This window comes from Panthera leo, chromosome A1, assembly GCF_018350215.1.
Source record: "Panthera leo isolate Ple1 chromosome A1, P.leo_Ple1_pat1.1, whole genome shotgun sequence".
In the NCBI taxonomy this organism is placed as follows: domain Eukaryota; kingdom Metazoa; phylum Chordata; class Mammalia; order Carnivora; family Felidae; genus Panthera; species Panthera leo.
The window spans coordinates 25462138-25479456 of record NC_056679.1 but is presented as its reverse complement, the minus strand read 5'-3'; the positions used below and the strand labels follow the sequence as shown (position 1 = coordinate 25479456).

The following is a 17319-nucleotide window of genomic DNA, read 5'->3' as shown; positions in this document are numbered from 1 at the left end:
CCAAGCAGGCTCTGCACTGTCAGCATGGAGCACAATGTGGGGCTCGAATTCACAAACTGTGAGATTATGACCTGGGCCGAAATCAATCGGATGTTTAACTGACTGAGCCACCCAGGTGCCCCAAGTTTCTCTTTTTTAATGTGTGGTTTATCTCTTCTTTGTAGCCTCCTGTTAATAGCATTTAATGTGAGAAGCATTCGTTTTGATATTCAGCTATGACTAATTTACTCTAGCCTCTGTGTTAAAAAATAAAAATAGGGGTGCTGTGTGGTTCAGTCAGTTAAGCATCTGACTCTTGATTTCAGCTCAGGTCGTGATCTCAGGGTGGTGATATTGAGCCCTGCATGGGGCTCCATCCTAAGCGTGGAACCTGCTTGGGATTCTTTCCCTCTTTCTCTGCCCCTCCCCAGCTCTCTTGGGTGTATGCTTGCTCTCTCAAAAAAAATAAAAATAAATTACACAATGTAATGTATTAATATAAGAATCAAGTATTTTTCCATGTTAATCTAATTATGTTTGAATGTCAAACCTTTAGTTTTGATGTATAAAATTGATCTGCATTAAATGTTGTCTGGTACTGGGATTGTACTAACACAAATACTGCCCCAGCTACCTTATGCTGCTGATTGGCCACAGTATCTAACCAACTATGTAGAATGCTTGAGTCCTAGGACTCACTGGATATATCCTCTGGCAGGAAGGTGATGTGGATGGGTACTTCCAGTCAGGTGAATGTGTTTGAGAATGTTTTGCAGTGTTGAACTGAGTCTTCAGAGAAGCCCAGGAATCTTTGCTATATTGGCAAACTTAAGGCTTATTTGAGGAGTGTAGAAAAGAATAAAGCACTGTGTATTAAAAGGAGCACAAATAAAAATGACAGATTAAATGAGAACTTCAAGCAAAATTCCATTCCACATTCTTTGCTTTTCATTAATTATACAGTTGACTATGAAAACAATTTACAGATCATATTAATTCATATTTTAAATATACTTTGGGAGATGAGTGCTTCAGGGAAAGCAGTGTTTTATAATTCTGTGAGAAGTCATTTATGTTTTTTAAAATGAATTTTCTCTTTTTTGAATTGTAGCCTATGCATTATTATTCACTGGAAAATTCTATTGTAACCAGATGAGCAAAGCACTTTCATGAGCCATCAAATGAACATTGAAATTATATTATTATATAGAACTCATTTTTATAGTGCTATTTGGCAAAATGGAATTTTGCCTTCTCTTTGGGAAGAAGATATTTTTAAAATGTTAATAACCATTATGTACAATCTCAAAATGAGGGACATGACTTTGAAAACTTGTAAAGGTAATATTATTATGAAATCAGTGATGAAAAAAATCTTTGCTCTTAAGTACTGTCCCCCACCACTGGTCCTTCTGTCATCCTCTTTTCTTTAGATCCTCTTGTGTCCTTCCTTAGTGGTGACATGGTGTGGAGGAAAGAGAAGGGAGCCTGAACAGCAGGACAGGATATATGATGGTTCATAGGAGCAAATGCTGTTTCTTAGTATATTGATTGTAAATTAGGGACGGAGGACTCTTTCATGTTGCACATTTTTCACATTAAACAGTTCTGAAGTCAGGGTATGTCTTAAAATCATGGTAGTGTTTTGTCTTAGTGGCTTATAAGATGATGTATGTTATAGTTGATGCTGTCTCAGATTTGATGAAATATTTGAGCAGTTCTGTGAGCTGCTACCTTCATACCACCAGAAAATAAAATTAACAGATATAGGGAGAGGAAGAAAGGGAGCCTGGGATGAGGAGCCATATTCAGCAGTTTTAAGCTCTGGCTACTGCATATTAGAATGATCTATTGAAGTTATAAAGATACCACCATCTCTTGCCCCCATAAGCCACTTAGAGTAGAATTTCTGGCTTTGGGCCCAGTAGTTTTTGTTGTTTTTGTTGTTTTTTTAATTAAAAAAAATTTTTTTTGTTTATTTTTGACAGAGAGGGAGAGACAGAACATGAGTGGGGAGGGGCAAGGGAGAGAGGGAGATACAGAAACCCAAGCAGGCTCCAGGCTCTGAGCTGTCAGCACAGAGCCCAACGCGGGGCTTGAACTCACAGAGTGCGAGATCATGACCTGAGCCAAAGTCGGACGCTTAACTGACTGAGTCACCCAGGTGCCCCTGGGCCCAGTAGTTTTTAAAAAGCTCCCCAGGTGATTATTCTAATGATCAAGCAGAATTGAAAAACCACCATATGAAGGTAATTCGTGAGTTCAGGAAAGGGAACTTATCTCAGAGGAGTTCTTAATGATGGGGACATAACTTCTGCCCTGTAGTTGTGGAGATAACTTTGTTAAATTATCTTGAAAATCATAAAGAACTAGTGTATGGCATCCACCGCTGTTACCAATTAAACATGGTGAAGAGAACAGGAGGTACTGAAGATGAAGTTAATGAAATACTTGAATCCTATTGACTTGATTTGAAAATAGGTGCCGTCGGATTGTCTATAAGTATTTCATTAATATTGTATCCCTCAACCCTGCTGCAGTCTTTCTATGTGCAGTGGTCTGTATTTTTCTTCCTTGGTATCACTCATCCTATCAAGCACCGTGTTTGGCACTATTTAATAATACTATAGCATTGTAGTGAAAGTCTGTTCTCTAGGAGACTTAATCTTTCCTGGAAGGATTTGTTTTTTGTTTTAATTCATTTAATTACCTTTGCTATTTTTTTTAATGTTTATTTATTTATTTATTAATGTTTATTTTTGAGAGAGAGAGAGAGAGAGACAGAGTGCCAGCAGGGGAGGGGCCGAGAGAGAGGGAGACACAGAATCTGAAGCAGGCTCCAGGCTCCAAGCTGTCAGCACGGAGCCCGATGCAGGGCTTGAACTCACAAACCATGAGATCATGACCTGAGCCAAAGTCGGATGCTTAACCAGCTGAGCGACCCAGGTGCCCTGCTTTTCCTATTGTTTTTAAGTCATTTCTAATTTCAAGTGCAGCAGCCAAAGCTGGATTGCACCCTTTGATGAAGGTCTAACTAAAACAATCGATTATATTATTAGGATTTTCCTGCCTTATTTCATTTATTGTTAAACATAGCATTACTTTATGTTTTTTATAAAGCTGTGTTTTATTTCTGGGTTTTATCCAGCCTCTTATTCTTGAAAGCAGCTTTGAGGTTAGAAATTATGTCTGTTTACAAGTCAAAACATCATGCCCACATCTGTATTCAAGAGGTTTTTATATTGGCTAATTACATATATGATGTAACAAGCATAAAAGAGACTGTAGTCTGAAGTATAGGAGGAATAATAACTTGTGGACTTCATTTGTAAACATTAAAACATACAAATATTTGTTTTTAAAAAGCTCATTCACTAAGTTACTTCTTTGATCTAAAGTCTGTTATGGCTTTTGTCGACTGATAGAACAATCCAGATTCCTTTGTGCCTTTAGGCCTCCATCTTTGATTTTGTACTTTAGCTAGCTACTTTTCTTTGTACTCCTGGGCAACCATTCTTGTCATTCACAGATGCTTTTTGATCATCATTACAGTGTCCTTTTTTTTTTCTTTAAAGTTTATTTATTTTGAGAGATAGTGTGGGAGAGGGGCAGAGAGTCGGGGGGGGGAGAGAGAGAGAAAATCCCAAGCTGACGTGGGGCTCGAACTCACGAACTGTGAGATCATGACCTGAGCCAAAATCTAGAGGCAGATGCTTAACCAACTGAGCCACCCAGGTGCCCCTCAATTTCCCTTTTATAGGAATGTATATACAGCCTTCTTTCTCACAGTCCATAGGTGAACAGTTGAAGAGCGAGCAGTGCTATGCATCAGGAGGTTGAGATGTTTTCTAAATCTTTGGTCTAGTCCTCAAAATCTTGTTTCAGTATTTGTTTAAAATTGGGAATTTCCAGTGCATTAGGTGTATTTCTAATTTGAATATTATATGAAAACATATTACATAAATAGACAACTTTGGGGAATATTTATATTACTGCTCCTTTGTTACTTTTGAGGTAAAGAATCAAATGCTAACTCTGTAGGTTTACTGAAATCTGAACATGATCTTTCATTCCTAAAATTTTTGAAGGTTAGAGATCAGAACATCCGTTGCCAAATTTGAATAGAATAAGGATCACTTTCTTAATAATATAGAGATTGCAAGTTTGTGTAACTGGTTTGTTAAGATACCAAGTAGTTTATATTGATTTGCCTTACCCTGTGAACCACAGGCAAAAAACTTCCATGAAAAGATTTTAAATGAGAAGAATGGAAATTAATAGGAATATTAAAAATGGTTTACCTTTTAAATTCACCGGCTCTGTGAAAATATTTTTTCTTCAGTCCTCTTCTGATGATAGACACAGATGTGATATAAATAAGAATCAGGAAAATAGCTTCAGAAGTCACAGGAACAGTTCAAAATCTTGGTTCTGGCTCACTTACCTGTGTTTTAACTGGAATTGGAAGTGCTCTTAAAGGCCTCCACACTGAAGTGGATCTGGAGTGGCCTTGTGGAAATGAATGCCTATAACTTCCTGATGCCTAGCATCTTCCTAATATACCTGGTATCATTAATTACATGCCAATGCTAATAAGCACCCTCCCTGCTTATTACTGTAACTTGTTTAAACTAGGTATGCCCTTAACTTGTAAAAAGTGCCTGTCGGTTTTCTTGAGTTCTTTAACATAGAGTCTATCTCATTTGAGATAAAGAGCCGGAAGGTCTTGGTTAGAGCTGAAATTTCTCAACATTTTGTTGTTGTTTCAAGAAACAGTTTCTAATTTCTCCTCAAAGAAAATTTGATTATATCTAGGTCTTATTAGAAAGTTATCAGCGCAGGGGTGCCTGGGTGGCTCACTCGGTTATGCGTCTGACTTTGGCTCAGGTCATGATGTCGCGATTTGTTTTGTGGGTTCGAACCCTGTGTCAGGCTCTGTGCTGACAGCTCCGAGCCTGGGGCTTGCTTCAGATTGTATCTCCCTCTCTCTCTGACCCTTCCCATGCTCGAGCTCTCTCTTTCACTCTCTCTCTAAAAAGAAAAAGGAAGGAAGGAAGGAAGGAAGGAAGGAAGGAAGGAAGGAAGGAAAAAGAAAGAAAGAAAGAGTGAATCAGCCCACACAAAAGAAACACTAATGGAGTAATAAAACATCCCCAGTTGGAAGTGAAGGCCAGTTGTTTTTTTTTTCTTTCTTTGTTTATTAAGTGAAAGAGAATTGGAACTAGATCTCAGAGATCCCCGTCACTTCATTATGTACATGCTGAGGCCCAGAGATGTGAAGTAGTCTTGCCAAAGTGACATCACTATTTACTGACAGAATCAGAACTGGAACTCTTCAGTTCTTCTTTATGGCATATGTTTTATATATTTACCCTGTAAGTTTTTCTTAATTTTTTCTTATTTATTTATTCATTTATTTTAATTCTTATTTTTGAGAGAGAGAGAGAGACAGAGCGCGAGCAGGGGAGGAGCAGGGAGAGATGGAGACACAGATCCAAAGCAGGCTCCAGTTCTGAGCTGTCAGCACAGAGCCCGACGCGGGACTTGAACTTGTGAACCGCAAGATCATGACCTGAACTGAAGTCGGATGCTTAACCGACTGAGCCTTCCAGGCACCTCTTTCTCAATTTTTTTCTGAAACTAGGTGGTAGGATATAGATAAATAAAACTATTATCAAAGTTGTGTGTTCATATTCTTTAAGATTCTTTTGGTTACAAGTAACAGAAACCAGGAAGTAAATGGATCTTGCAAAAAAGGACGGGGGATAGGTGATGAGGAGAAAATATAGGAAGGATTCTGGAATATTACCCAGAATCCAATTCTGGTGTGGGTCCCTTGGTTTGAAATTCAGAGAGAGAGAAAAACACACACAGGGAGAAAGAGAAAGAGGAAGGAGATGAAAGCCATTGTTCACTCTATTCCTACCACCTTCAGTGTCTTTCTGCCTTACCTCCTGTCTAAATTCCACCTGTTTTTCAAGATCTAACATAAACAGGGTGCCTGGGTGGCTCAGTCGGTTAAGCGTCCGACTTGAGCTCAGGTCATGATCTCACAGTTCATGAGTTCGAGCCCCACGTCAGGCTCTGTGCTGACAGATTGAGGCCTGTAGTCTGTTTTGGATTCTGTGTCTCCCTCCCCCCCACCCACCCTCTCTCTCTCTCTCTCTCTCTCTCTCTCTCTCTGCCCTTTCCCTGCTTGGGCTCTGTCTCTTTCTCTCTAAAAAATAAACAAACATTAAAAAAAAAAATCCAACATAAACATCGTTTTCTCTATCAAACCTTTTCTTGAACCTCAGCTAGGCATAATCTCTTTGTGTGTTTTAGTCTCTGTATTCTGTGTGTATCTGTCTTATCACTGTTAAAAAAATTCTGCATTGTGCAGTAGAGTCCCATAGCCCATAGGGAAGGACCGGTAGTCTGTCAGGTAAATTCAAAGGTAGGGAATCATAATGTGCATTCCTAGTGCCTTAAACATTTTACCTTAAGGGTTAAAATGTACATTTAGCTACCAGTGTACATGTAGGACAAGGCCTTTGATTACAGTATAGTATGCTGATTGAGCATCTGCTCTCTGTTTCTTGGGAAAATTCAACTCGTAATCTAGTTTAGATTTACAATTTTGGCTTCTTAGAAAAGAGCAAGCACTTAGACACTGAAACAGTAGGAATGCAGAATCCTTCTAGACTTGCATGTTTCTCTTCTAGTCTCCTGTTCATTTCTCCAGTGTCTACTTTGACAGTAGTTTTTTTAGCAACTTACTTTTATATCATGCCTTGCCAAGGCACTAAACCTGGTTTTCATAGAAACATCTCCTTCCCCCATACTCATAATTAATAGGATTATATAATATATAATCAAATTGCATAATTACTAACAGTAACACTAGCATAAACAACTTCTAATATAGTTAGAACAGAAGTGTGTGGGAGTACCAGAGATGAACCTAACTGCCCACTATGGGCAAGCTATGGGCATCTGTCACTGTATTTAAAAGAGGGGACTTGAGAGCCTTGGTAATCTAGAAGTGGGTTAAGTGGAGGTCTATTAAAAGTGATTCTGGTGTTGGGGTGCCTGAGTGGCTCATTTGGTTGAGTGTGCAACTCTTGGTTTTGGCTCAGGTCATGATCTCATGGTTTGTGGGTTCAAGCCCTGTGTCAGGCTTTGTGGAGCCTGCTTGGGATAAGTGATTCTGGTGTATTCAAAATGATTATATACCTGTCTTAGATTCCCACTAGACCAGCAACTCTCAAAATGTGACCTGGAAACTTTTGGGTAGAGGGATTCCTGAAACCTTTTCAAGGGACCTATGAAATCAAAACAATTATTCATAATAATACCAAGGCTTTTTGTCTTTTTCAATTCTGATTTTCTAAACATTTCTTAGTTTAATTTCTAATATCAATAGCAATAGATAAAACCCACATCAAAGCTCTTGGGGGGGGGGGGTCCTCAGTACATTTTAAAAAATATATGCCACAGAATCATTTGAATGGCTGCACTAGACTCTACTCCTTGAGGACAGGAGTCATGTTTTATTTATTTTTGTTATTCCTGATGCATTGCAAGTATTTATGGTCTTTTAAATTGGGCCAACAAAGTGGTTTTGTTTTGTATTTTTTTAGAAAGGGAGAGGGAGAGTGCGCTGAGCTGTGTGGAGAGGCAGAGGGAGAGAGAATCCCAAGCAGGCTCCCTGCCCAATCTCTCAAAGTCGCAAGCCGTGAGATCATGATCTGAAGAAACAAAATCAAGAGTCAGTCACTTAACTAACTGAACCACCCCTCACCCCCAACAAAGTGGTTTTAAGTAATGAATGAAAATGGTCTGTAATAAACAACAGTGGTGTGCAAGTAGGTGCTTTCAAATGCCTTTAAAATATAATGCAATATTTAAAGCATGGTTAGTGAAAAGAGTATGAAAACATTTTCCTATGAGGCTTTAAAATGTGTGTGAAGGCTTTAAATCCTGCTTAGGAGGCTTTCTCATAAGTAATTGGCTTTTTAAAATTTATTTAAGAAGAGAAGGGGAATGAGCTAACAGAGATGTGGGGTTATTTAAGAGCAGCCAATCAGTGGGAAAATTCATTGCTGATGATTAAGACTTTTCTTTCATTTGAGAATCATTGGAAAGCTATTTTAGGTTTGAAAAGGGGATATGATGGACAGGAAATTATGGTTTGGGGAAGTGAATTTTGTTGCTTTATGAGAATGACCTTGATTGAAGAATAGTGATGAGAGTAGTGGCCAAGGTGAAATGGGCAGGTGCTTTGGATGCTTCTTACCCTTTCAGGTATTATATGGAGAACACTGACAGCAGAATCCTTTAAAAATTAAATTCACCCTGTCTACGTGGTGTAGATACTGCTAGACACGTGGGGAACATTAACAGATGGTATTAACAGGTAGCTCCTTTAGTATTCAACATTAATAGACACATGGATATAAAAGTAAATTATTTTCAGGAGTCATGTGGTATTCTAAATTTGTTTTTTAAAAAGGATTGATTTATGTTTCAATAGAGGACTTTCTCATGCACTTAAGATACTTTATACATAGGAATTTCCCAAATCTTGTTCTTGTTATGACAGTAATTGTTCTAGATAGACTATTCATCTTCAGTGGAGAGGCAAACTCAAACATAAGATTTGGGAAATTCAGATTTTTAATCTCAATCTTACTAAACTGATTAACAAGAAGAAATTATTTCTAGACAGCTAAATTTCATATAAAATATTTATGGCTTTATTTCCTTTCTGACATATTTTGATGTAAGGTAGGCATGCTTCTCATCATTGCTTTTTACAGACATCTGTTAGTCTGTACTTGAGATTTGTTGTGTATCTCACACGCATTGAGGGACTCTTCAACTACTGAATTACGCATGTGTTCACAGGTTAGGGACTACAGTAAGGAGTCTTCTGGAGTTTGGAGACACAATCAAGAAAAGTCACCATAAAGAAGATTTTCTAATATAAATCATGTGGGTGTGGTACTATCTGCACCCTACATTTTGGTCAGTTTTTCTGCCCCCCACCCCACCCCCCAGTGAACTGTGTGTCTCTTGAAAAGAATACCATATCTTTTGTTGTGTTTTTTTCACATTTTAAATTATTTTTTAAATTAAATTTTATTTTTTTAAATTTAGATCCAATTTAGCATAGAGTGCAACAATGATTTCAGGGGTAGATTCCTTAATTCCCCTTATCCATTTAGCTCATCCCTCCCCCCCCCCCCCCCCCCACACACACACAACCCCTCTAGTAACCCTCTGTTTGTTCTCCATATTTATGAGTCTGTTATGTTTGTCCCCCTCCCTTTTTTTTTTAATATTGTTTTTGTTGCCCTTCCCTTGTGTTCATCTGTTCTGTGTCTTAAAGTCCTCATATGAGTGAAGTCATATGATATTTGTCTTTCTCTTGAGTAATTTCGCTTAGCATAATACCCTCTAGTTCCATCCACGTAGTTGCAAATGGCAAGATTTCATTCTTTTTTTTGATTGCCAAGTAATACTTCATTGTGTGTATATATATATATATATATATATATATATATATACACCACATTTTCTTTATCCATTCATCTATCGATGGACATTTGAGCTCTTTCCAACTTTGGCTATTGTTGATAGTGCTGCTATAAACATTGGGGTACATGTGCCCCTTCGAAACAGCATACCTGTATCCCTTGGATAAATACCTAGTAGTGCAATTGCTGGGTTGTAGGGTAGTTCTGTTTTTAATTGAGGAACCTCCATACTGTTTTCCAGAGTGGCTGCACCAGTTTGCATTCCCGCCAGCAGTGCAAAAGAGATCCTCTTTCTCTGCATCCTTGCCAACATCTGTTGTTGCCTGAGTTGTTAACATTAGCCATTCTGACTGGTGTGAGGTGGTATCTCATTGTGGTTTTGATTTGTATTTCCCTGGTGATGAGTGAGTGATGGTGAGCATTTTTTCATGTGTTGGTTGGCCATCTGGATGTCTTTGGGAAAATGTGCCCATTTCTTTTGCCCATTTCTTCACTGGATTATTTTTTGGGTGTTGAGTTTGATAAGTTTTTTATAGACTTTGGATACTAACCCTTTATCTGATGTGTCATTTGCAAATATCTTCTCCCATTCTGTCGGTTGCCTTTAGTTTTGCTGATTGTTTCCTTCACTCTGCAGAATCTTTTTATCTTGATGTGGTCCCAGTAGTTCATTTTTGCTTTTGTTTCCCTTGCCTCTGGAGACTCGTTGAGTAAGAAGTTCCTGCAGCCAAGATCAAAGAGGTTTTTGCCTGCTTTCTTCTCCAGGATTTTGATGGCTTCCTGTCTTACATTTAGGTCTTTCATCCATTTTGAGTTTATTTTTGTGTGTGGTATAAGAAAGTGGTCCAGGTTCATTCTTCTGCATGTCGCTGTCCAATTTTCCCAGCACCACTTGCTAAAGAGACTGTCTTAATTCCATTGGATAGTCTTTCCTGCTTTGTCAAAGATTAGTTGGCCATACGTTTGTGGGTCCATTTCTGGGTTCTCTATTCTGTTCCATTGATCTGAGTGTCTGTTTTTGTGCCAGAAAATAGTACTGTATCTTAATCATCTTTGATTCCAAATGCCTAGATGGTGTCCTTTACCTAGTAGGCACTTAGTTCATATTAGTGGAATGCATGAAGTCATTCACCCTGACGAGATGAATCATAAATACATTGCTGATGAGCCAAAGGATTTCCTGAATTTCTTCTCAAAACCCGGGTGAATTTGCATGGAAATAAGACTGAACCATAATTTCCTAACCATAGACATAAATCTTTTCAGACCATAGGAAAGCTAGTGCCATCATGGGACAGTCATATATGTGCTATCAAATAAAATAACGTCTGTAAAGTGACTTTACAGCAATGTTTGGTGCCTGGTAGTCATGTTGTAAGTGCTAACTTTTGTTTACTTTTTCAGTTTCTCTCAAATTTTGTGTCAGGGTCACCATAAGAATTCTTACTAATGGTAGGAAAAATTGCCCTTTTGTTTGAACAGATGTCCATAGCAGTTAAAGCTCTTATTTGGACACACCCAACTTAATAATTCTGCTTGAAAATAGAAGTCAGAGCAACTGGCAGGCAGAACTGGTACACAGCATAGCCTAGACAATGATCTGTTCAATTTCACAGTATTCTAGTCATAGTGTATTCTAGAATTTTATTTGCCTACATGTATGTGTGAGTGTGCACACCCACACATGCAAATATGTATTATCTTTGATTTTAGTGGTTTAGACTAGCTGAGTTTTTAGAAGTTACTTCTCTGCCAAAGATGAGATAGCCTCCACACCCTTCAGATTTTTTAAATTTGATTTTATGCCCTTACATTTAAGCCACCCTCTCTAGAAAAAATAAATAGAAGTTGTTATTGGCAAGTGGCTGCAGCAGCCCAGTAAACCTGACAAGCTCAGTTTTTCACTAGCCAAGAGTAAGGTTTTTCTCTATTCTGACTAATGATGGTACTATAAACTTACCAGTATTCCTTTTGTTTCATTGATTTTTATTATTATATTTGATGCTGATCATTATTACTGTGGTTAGGATGTCAAAGTAAAATCTTAAAAATAATCCGTGTAATCTCTGAATACATTTGTTAATTTTTTTTCTTTCCATTCAAGATAAACTTTCATTGGAAGGAATAGTCGTACAAAGAGCTGAATGTCGACCTGCTGCCAGTGAAAACTACATGAGATTAAAGAGGTTGGTGTTTTTTAACTTTAAAATAATACCTGATATTTCCTCTTGGGGATTGAAATACATAGATTACTTATTGACTGCATGAAGACTATAGTTATGTTAAAAGTGTTTTCTTCAAAGGCTGTTTGGTTTTAAACCTAAGAACAAACTTCTAGTTACAAAATAAGTCCTGGGGATATAGTGTACAGCTTGGTGACTATAGTTAGTATTACTATTTTGCATATTTGAAAATTGCTAAGAGAATAGATCTTAAAAGTTCTCATCACAAGAAAACCTGTAAATATGATGAACAGTTAACTAGACTCATTGTGGTGATCATTTTGTAATGTCTGTAAAGTTTGAATCATTATGTTGTATACTTGAAACAACATATAATATAATGTTATATGTCAATTATATTTCAATTAAAGAAAAAAAAACCCAGGTAAGAGTTTCTTTGCTAAGAGAACTTTCACAACTTGGGCTGTTTATTTGGGATGTTTTAAGCTACTCTCTTAATATAACCTGAAATCACACTTTTTATACTTCTTTTTTCTAGTCATCTTTATAGATTTTGATTCTCTAAAGATATGTAATAAGATATTTGTACTATTTTATTTTCAAAGGCTGTAATTTTCCCATAATGAACATGTCTAAAATACTATACAGGATAAAGCAAGTAGAGCTGCTAGAATATCATCCTTTTCTCTTGATTACAGATAACTTTTTGTAAACTTACTCCTTGTTAGAGATTTTTCATAAGGTCTTCCCCACTGTTGTATATGGTTAACATTTTATAATTAATATTGGAAGATGACTGCAAATTCTCGATAGTCCAAATTTTGACTTTCAAAGAGCAATTTTTTAAATGCTGAGAAGTGGAATATACTTGCTTTAAACTTTCTAAAACATTTTTTATTTTAAGTAAACTCCATGCCACCCGTGAGACTCGAACTCACAACCCTGAGACCAAGAGTCACATGCCCTACCAACCGAGCCAGCCAGGAGCCCCTTGGTTTATACTTTTTGTTGAATATATTTCAGCTCCATGTAGTTTAGAATTATAACTTTGTTCATTCATTCAGCACTTACTGTGTGAAAGGGTAGTGAACAAAACAGGTAAAACTCTCTGTCCTCGTGGAACTTCTGTTTCAGCCAATCATAGCTGTACAGAGCTCATAACGGGGAGCACACTGTTCAGGCTATAACGACAGCCTCTCTGAAAATAAGTGTTCTCATGCTTTAAAGTGGCTGCTTGAGCCACATCCTCTCTAATGTCATGTCATCTTCTTAATTTCCCCACCTTCTCAATTAAATTATTGTGTGTCTCTCGGGAATGAAACAAAAAGACTGTTATTTTTTTTGTGTCCAATAATTCTTCTCATTTAAATGCCTCCCCAGAGCAAGTAAAAGGATGACAACCAAAATGAAGACTTTTTATAACAGAAAATAACTTTCATAACAAAGTAACTTTGGAGAGGTGTTTCTCTCTTTGGGTGTAGCCTATAAAGTTGATCATACAATGCAAGTCTTTTTTGTAGACTTCTCTTCTTCAAGTACTGAAATGGAAGAATGCAAAATCTGGTTATTGAGCGGCCTGACAAGATCTTTTTTTGTGGTTCTAATTTTCTTTAAAGGTTTCTAGACCTTTTTAATGATGCGATTAGGCAAGTCACCTGTTGTGTTAATGAAATGTCTGCTTTTTTCTGACCAAAAAAGATAGGAAGATTGTTTAGCCTTTTGACTCTTGCTAAAAGACCAGCCATTACATATTTCAGTTACTTACATGACTTAAGGACACAGAGTGATTCAGGAGATGATAATCATGTGAGTTTCATAAAATAGGCGATACATGACGCGTCTTAAATACTGAGATTGTTTTGACCAAGTAGAAAAAGAGAGGAGTAAGAACACCCTCAACAGAGAGACATGCATGCATAAAGACTTGAGGCCTCTTTCACACCTCACATCCAAAGTGTCAGAAAAATTTTATTGACCGTTCCTTCAAAATATTACACATCTGCATTCCGACCATCTCCCCTCCCCCCACCCCCATGATGTGTTGTCATCTCTCACCTGGATCACTGCAGTAGCCTCCTATAGCAGACTTCCTGCTTCTGTCCTTGCCCCACTGTGATCTGCACACCTGTCAGACCACTTCTCAGATCTGTTAAGTCATGCCATTCCTTTGCTCCTGGGTCACTTGCAGTGTGTCCTTTATCACTCAGAATAAAATTTGAGTCCTTGGAATCATCTGCAAGGATCTACATGATCACCCTCCTACTCCTTCCCACTTCTCCCTATCCTTTGATCCTCCCCCTCACTCCCCTCACTCCCCTCACTCTGCTTTCACCACCCTGACCTCCTCTAACAGTCATGAGTACTCTAGGTACTTCCATATTAGGGCCTTTACACCAGATTTTCTTTCCTGCCTCGAATGTCCTTTCTGCAGATAGCAACATGGCTCACTCCTTGTCTCTTTCAAGTCTCTTCTCAGATTCTACTTTTCCAATAGTGCCTACCCTGACCAGCCTACTTCTTTCTATACTTGTATTTTCTTATAGACCATATCACCTCCTAATATACTGTATAATTTATTTATATTTATTGCTATCTTCGCCCTTGTGTGATTTAAACTTCCGTGGTTGGTTCTTTGGTGTGTGGGCGTGCGCACACACGAGCACACAATCATCTATTTTGTTCACTTATACACACGTATACCCAAGTGCTTAGAACAGTTCATGACATGTAGTAGGTAGTAAATATCTGTTCAGTGAATAAATGGCAGGAGATAGGTTTAAAATGTTAAATACCTTTACGTTCTTGCTAAATTATTTGTTAAAGAGTCTATGTTGTGGTAAGAAATTTGGACTTTGTGCTGTGGTTATTAGGGAGGCACTGAAGAATTCTAAGCAGCGTGGAAAGCAAAGTTTTGGATAAGCCTTTCTGTCCACAATAAAAGACTGAAAGCAGGGAAATAAGCTAGAGGCAGATGTGATAGCCCAGGTACAAAACGTCTGAATGACTAAACGTTAAAGTAGTTCTAGTCGGAAGGGAGATGAAAGACTAGGTTTTGAGGATACTTGGAGGTAGAGTCGATAGGATTTAATGAACTCATCTCCTACTTAAGTGGTTGCGGGACAGGAGATTTCGCTAGAACCAGACTGATGGTGGCCTGGGTGCACTTCTGCTACGAGTCCTCAGACTGATTCCATACCAACCTGTGTGTTGCACAGGATGGGCAACACTGATGAGAGGGAGGGGTGAGGCTTTATAGACCCCATGTCCGTTTTACTTTAAATCCTGGTTGACCGTTTACATAAAAACTTAAAAGAGCAGAAAGTACTTAAACTGCAAGAAGAGTACTGATGGGTAGATTATCAAAATAGGAAAGTGATGCGAGTCATAAGTTGTATCTCATGTACAGTTGACACTTGAACAACGAGAGGGTTGGGGTGCTGACCCTTTGCAGAGTTGAAAATCTGTGTAGAACTTTTGACTTTCTCCAAAACTACCAATAGCCGACCATTGACTGGAAGCCTCACCAATAACGTAAACAGTTGATTAAACATATTTTGTATGGTCTGTGTATTATTACTGTATTCTTATGATAAAGCAAGCCATAGAAAAGAAAATGTTAAGAAAATCATAAGGAAGAGAAAATACATTTACAGTGCTGTACTGTAAGGTATCCATGTATAAGTGGACCTGTACACCTGAGACTAGTGCTGTTCAAGGGTCAACCTGTACTTTGTTTATCGCCATTCAACATTTTTCAAATGCCAAATGTGATCACTGAGGTAAGGCTCAGTTTAAAGAAAATCACTACTCTTCTTGCTCCAGAGAATTTACAGTTTGTAAACCTGAAGGAACACACACACACACACACACACACACACACACACACACACACACGATTATCTAAAACATCTATTTACTGATGATATGGTAGGAGGCAGAGAATGTGGTGGTGCTGGGGCGCCTGGGTGGCTCAGTCGGCTAAGTGTCCAACTCTTGATTTCGGCTCAGGTCATGATCTCACGGTTTGTGAGATCGAACCCTGGGTCATGTTATGCACTGACAGCACAGAGCCTGGTTGGGATTGTCTCTTTCTGTCCATGTAGAACTTTTGACTTCCCCCAAAACTACTCTCTCTCTCTCTCTCTCTCTCTCTCTCTCTCTCACACACACACACACACACACACACACACACAAACTTAGAAAAAGAAAAGAAATGTGGTGGAGATCAAATGGAAAGGCAGATTTCCAGATGTAGGTGACATCAAAGTAGGACTGTTTGAGAGCAGACCTGGCAGCCCAGTACCTAAGATACACTATCCCTCATATTTCACACATACGCTCAAAGTTTTTCAGGGCCTACTGACTGCTTGGTCCTTAATGACATTCAAGTTTGTGGATAATCTGGCTTTGTTTTTAGCTGTTTTCCTTTTGGCAGACATCAGCTAGTTCTGCCACACTACACATGGTTACCCTGGATGTACTGGGCACTTTTAAGTTTTTATGCCTTTGTTACATGCTGTGTCCTATACCTAGAATGCCTCATCTATCTTCTGCCAAGATCCTCTGAGCTCTTACATCCAACCCAGGTGTCACTTACTCAGTGAAGCCTTCTCATGTCTTCCATTCCCCACTCTAGTTAGGATCTGCCATACCCTTTTCCACATTCCCACATACTTACTTATTCTTCTTTAATGGTATGTATGAATGTCTATGTGTTCTTTTTTCTTTCTTTCTTTTTTTTTTTTTTAATGTTTATTCATTTTTGAGAGAGAGTGTGAGCTGGGGAGGGGCAGAGAGAGAGAGAGAGGGAGACCCAGAATCTGAAAGAGACTCCAGGCTCTGAGCTGTCAGCACAGAGCCTGACGCGGGGCTGGAATCCACAAACAGTGAGATCATGACCTGAGCTGAAGTCGGACGCCTAACCAACTGAGCCACCCAGGCGCCCCATAAATGTCTCTGTTTTCTGCTGTTTAAATGTGCATGGTTGCATCTTCTACAAGATTATGAACTTCATAAGAACAGGGGTTGTAGGTTTTATCTTCTTTCTTTCACACTGTCTCTCCCTACCTTCCTTTTTTTATTCTGAGCACTTAGCGTAGTGCATTACAAATACTAAATACCCAGAAGTATTTGTTGAGTTGAAATAAAAAGGAATGGCAAAACTAGGTGCAGAAGCTTAGGAATCAACAGCATCCAGCTTTAATTTTTTTTTTACTCAGAACTGCACTTGAAACCTGGACTTGATTTTTTAGTTAATTTACACATGCATATGTGGACCCGCACACACACATACGTATCTTCCTTTCAAAAGGGGAAAGTGATGATAAAGCAAATATAGAAGTATATCATCAACAACAAAAGGTTTTCAAAATATAAAGTAAGAATTAAATAGTTTTCCATTTGCAGAGGACTGGAAGAGAAAGCCTTTTTATCAAAGAAGACCTTTCCTTAAGTCAGTGAGGTTTTTTCTTTAACCATGCGTCTTTACTGTATTATATTTGCAAATAGTGGCTGAACTACACTTTTAGTAACATAAATAGATATATTACAAAGTATATTTTATATTTACATATAATACTCTTTAAGAATGATCAGTACTACTTTAGTGGGAATTTAGTTTTAGTAATAAAATTAAA

General features: G+C 38.2%; 1 protein-coding gene across 4 annotated transcripts in view; it reads left to right on the top strand.

The window, feature by feature from the left end:
* Positions 1-17319, top strand: part of GTF2F2 (general transcription factor IIF subunit 2) — a 200459-nt gene that overhangs the window by 118308 nt on the left and 64832 nt on the right. For all 4 annotated transcript variants that reach the window (XM_042922713.1, XM_042922631.1, XM_042922791.1 and 1 more), the window contains one exon: positions 11605-11686. In XM_042922713.1, coding sequence (XP_042778647.1) covers positions 11605-11686 — 82 coding nt within the window. The remainder of the gene's footprint in view (positions 1-11604; positions 11687-17319) is intronic.